Genomic DNA, 3,735 nt, shown 5'->3' on the forward strand with positions numbered 1-3,735 from the left:
GGCGGCAGCGGCCGGGACCGTTGGGGGTGGGGTGTGTGGCCTTATGACACACTTCCGGTGATGTCAGGGGGTGTGGCATATGGTAATGAATTATGCTAATGAGTTCCCCTAGCTGTTTTTCTACGAAACGACTCCTGCCTGTCAGTCTGTCACAGGTAAATATAACCTGGGAGTTCTTAGGTGTGGCCTCCCCTCTGGAAGCGATTGCCCACTCACTCCTCCCACCCCCAACTGTCCAAGGTTGCTTTAACCATCAAGAGCTTACGTGAGCTTCCACATAGCACCCTGCAACAGCCACCTTCACCACCATGGAGCCATCGCGATTTGGGGCTACCCAAACCCCACAGATGGAGTCGTTCTTCAAGGGGTGGGGCTGGCCTTCAGCGTCTGGAGGGAGTTAAAGCAACAAGATGTTTGGAGAAAGACAGTCCACCCCTCCCCAGACATTTCCCACCCACTCCCGTATCTCTGACAGGCCATGACAACATCCCCACCCCCTCTTCAAGCCCTCATCCCTGAGAAGGGAGGGCAAAGAAGATAAAATTCACCACACACGTGATCAGGTCTTTGGAAGGGGAAGGGGAAAATGTTCCCATTTTCTCTTATAAGAGGACATGCTTCTTAGATTTGGCCTTTACATGCCCCAAATCCAGCAATTCTTAGTACTATATTATTATTTTCTTTTTAGCATCTACCCAAGGATCTCTTTTGTGGAATACCTTCTTTATTTCAGATATTTACACCAGGGTCCAGGCATAATTTCTCTGGTTTTGTGTACCAAATAAATGTCTAACTCCACCTCCAAACTATAATCCTACACATACATAGCTAGCCTCAAGAAACTATGTTACCTCAGAAATACTACAGCCACCTGACTATAGTATTTCTGAGGTAACAGCCTCTAATATAAGGAGAGATTTAAGGGCCAGGCTGCCCTTCATTTATCATAAAGCGTATCAATCCTTCCTCCTGCTCCCAAGGTTGGGGACTCTTCCTAACAACTGTGGGCTCTCAAAACCCTCTTACAATCACTATATAAAAATGTAAGTTTCCAGGGAGGTGGACGGGGTGGCCAGATATTTTTGTGCTTGGTCCATTGCAGCAGACTGCTGTAGCATCTTGAATGCTTTTACACAGAGATGCAAACCCAAAGCAGCAGGAACCCACCACTGTGTCAGCTAGGCCTCCAGCTGCCATGGTGTGAGGGGGTGCCTCTGGAATTTTAGGTTTCTTTTCTCTGTGCCTTTAGTGTTTCTTTATCTCTGTAACATGAGCGTTTGGCCTTGGTGTCTAGCACCAGCTTCCTCCTGGGAAGACAGACGCGTTAGCTTTGGCGGACTTTTACCTATTCCTTGATTGGCTCCTGGCCATCAGGTGACCCCCTTGAATTATGCATATCTGCTTGCTTCGCACACTTATTACCAGTTCTAACACGAGATGTGTAAAGATAACCTGCATACTTCAATGTCTCAATAAACTTCACTTCTTCACATGGGAGTTGTTGGGAACTGATTGCTGCAGGAGTTCTGACACACGGCCTCCATGTAGGAGGAGCAGCCTCCAAGTGGGGACTGGGGTCCTCCCAGGACTACTGCTGATCTGTAGGCTACAGAGATTAGTTCACCTGGAGAAAATGGCTGCTTTGAAGGGCATTATAACCCCACCCTTCCAAGACTCCACCCCCCAAATTTCCAGGAGTTTCCTAACCCAGAGTTGGCAGCCCTGTTCTCTTTTCTACCTCACATTCCCCCAGAGAATGAGGGTCCCAATGTTACCGTGTTTGCTTCATGGACCTGTAAGGATTTGAATCTGGGGCACCCCAGGTCTTTGTATTTTATGTTACTACTTATATTGCAGCCCTGTTCTCTTTTCTACCTCACATCCACCCAGAGAATGAGGGTCCCAGTGTTACCATGTTTGCTTCATGGCCCTGTGGGGATTTGAATCTGGGGCACCCCAGGTCTTAGGTCTTTGTATTTTATGTTACTACTTATATTCTGCCTTGCCCCTAATGAGGGCCCAAAGTGGCTTACATCTCCTCTCCTCCATCTGAGCAGACAATACTAACCTTGATAGGCCAGGGATTTGATTCAGTATAAGGCAGTTTCATGTATGTGTGACTAAAACAACCTTATGGGACTCAAGCAGTTACAGCAAAAACTATCCATCGATAGAACACAAATTAAATTGCAGGCTCATACAGACTCAATTACCTATAAGGCCAATCAGGGACAAGAAATAGGACCGTTTAATAGCCGTTCCAGTTCACTGCTCAAAATTAATGTTTTACTCCATCATTAGTGTCTTGAAGGAGGAAAGAGATATTTATCTTATATACAGAAAATGAATCAAACCCACACTTATCCTCCCATCTGCCCACAGAAATAATTAAAGCAGGTAGCTCAGCTTCGGGGGGGGGAACCCCAAACTTACCCAAGATTCTTATTGTAGAGAAAGCAGCCTGAGGATTTGGTAATAAGAGAAGTTCTAAATTGTTTTCATTGCAGCTAAGCAAACCGGCATCCCAAGTAGCTCCAGCAGCATCCCCCATATTCACTTGGGCACCCACAAAAAGGAACCACATAAACAAAACTCCCTTCAGCTCCATCCTAGTAACTGCACATGCCCAGATGTTCACCTTCTACCTGCTGTTCACAGGTGTGTTAATACCCATGGGAGAAATGTGATTGGACTACACTAAACTAACCCTCCCTATTTCATGCCTCCATCAATTGACACACCTGCAAAGGAAGGTTACAATCCTATAGAGTCTGTCTGGGGATTCAGGGCTGCCAACAGGCCTGGATAAAATATCCTGACTCTTTAGTACAGGCTTAATGTGTGGAAATGGGTCACTGAACCTTTTCATGGCATGAAGATAAATAATATCACTTGGGAAAATAACAGGACATTTTTTTTCTCCAGGCCTGTTGGCTACCCTACCAGGGAGCCACTCCCACTGAATTCATTGAGGCTTACTTCCAAGTAAATGTGCATGGGCTTAAGTTGGAGGTTTACAAACCAATGCACACTTCCTTGAGAGTAAAGCCCCATAAATAACAGTGCAACTGACCTCTGAGTAAATTCAACAGATCATGCTGTGTGGCTGTGATCCTGCACACTGGACTTACTTATGAGTAGATTCTAGGTGGAGAATCAGTATAATTCTGCATACAGTGGCTTTGTATGTCCCCACATTGCCACAAGTAAATGAACCTAGGATCAGGGCAGGCTAAGCTTGCCAACTGCCTGGAGAAAACAACACCCTATCCCTTTGTGTGTGTGTATGTAAAGTGCTGCCAAGTTGCAAACTCACAGCAACACCAGCAAGGGGCTTTCAAGGCAAGTGAGAAGCAGAGGTGGTTTGCCATTGCTTTCCTCTGCAGAGTCTTCCTTGGTGGTCTTCCTTCCAAGTACTGACCAAGCTTGGCTTCCAAGATCTACTTCCTATCCCTTTGACAGAGGTTTAATGACCTGTTATTTACCGTTATATTATTTGCCTCCCCCCAGCATGAAAAGCTTCAGCAGCACATTTTCTATTCATAAAGAAGTTCAGAGTGAGTCTGATGCAGGATTAGGGCCATGGGACTTGTAGGAGAGAGTCACAGTTGACTACTTCCACCTGCAAGTCTTTGGAGTCAGGGGCCCTTGAGGAGGAAGCGTGGAGAATAAAAAAGGAGCCTGTGCTGTATCTTCTTCAGATCTTCTGAGATGAGAAGGGGAGTTTAATAGAAG

The 3,735-nt window shown here is 46.0% G+C and overlaps 1 protein-coding gene across 1 annotated transcript in view; it reads right to left on the bottom strand.

Annotated features, from left to right (window-relative positions):
- LOC107120627 (zona pellucida sperm-binding protein 4-like) overlaps window positions 1–3,735 on the bottom strand; it is a 44,070-nt gene that overhangs the window by 23,535 nt on the left and 16,800 nt on the right. The window contains exon 4 of the mRNA XM_015423361.1: window positions 266–387. Coding sequence (XP_015278847.1) covers window positions 266–387 — 122 coding nt within the window. The remainder of the gene's footprint in view (window positions 1–265; window positions 388–3,735) is intronic.

This window comes from Gekko japonicus, unplaced genomic scaffold (genome assembly GCF_001447785.1).
Source record: "Gekko japonicus isolate JY-2015 unplaced genomic scaffold, Gekko_japonicus_V1.1 scaffold1634, whole genome shotgun sequence".
Taxonomy (NCBI): Eukaryota; Metazoa; Chordata; class Lepidosauria; order Squamata; family Gekkonidae; genus Gekko; species Gekko japonicus.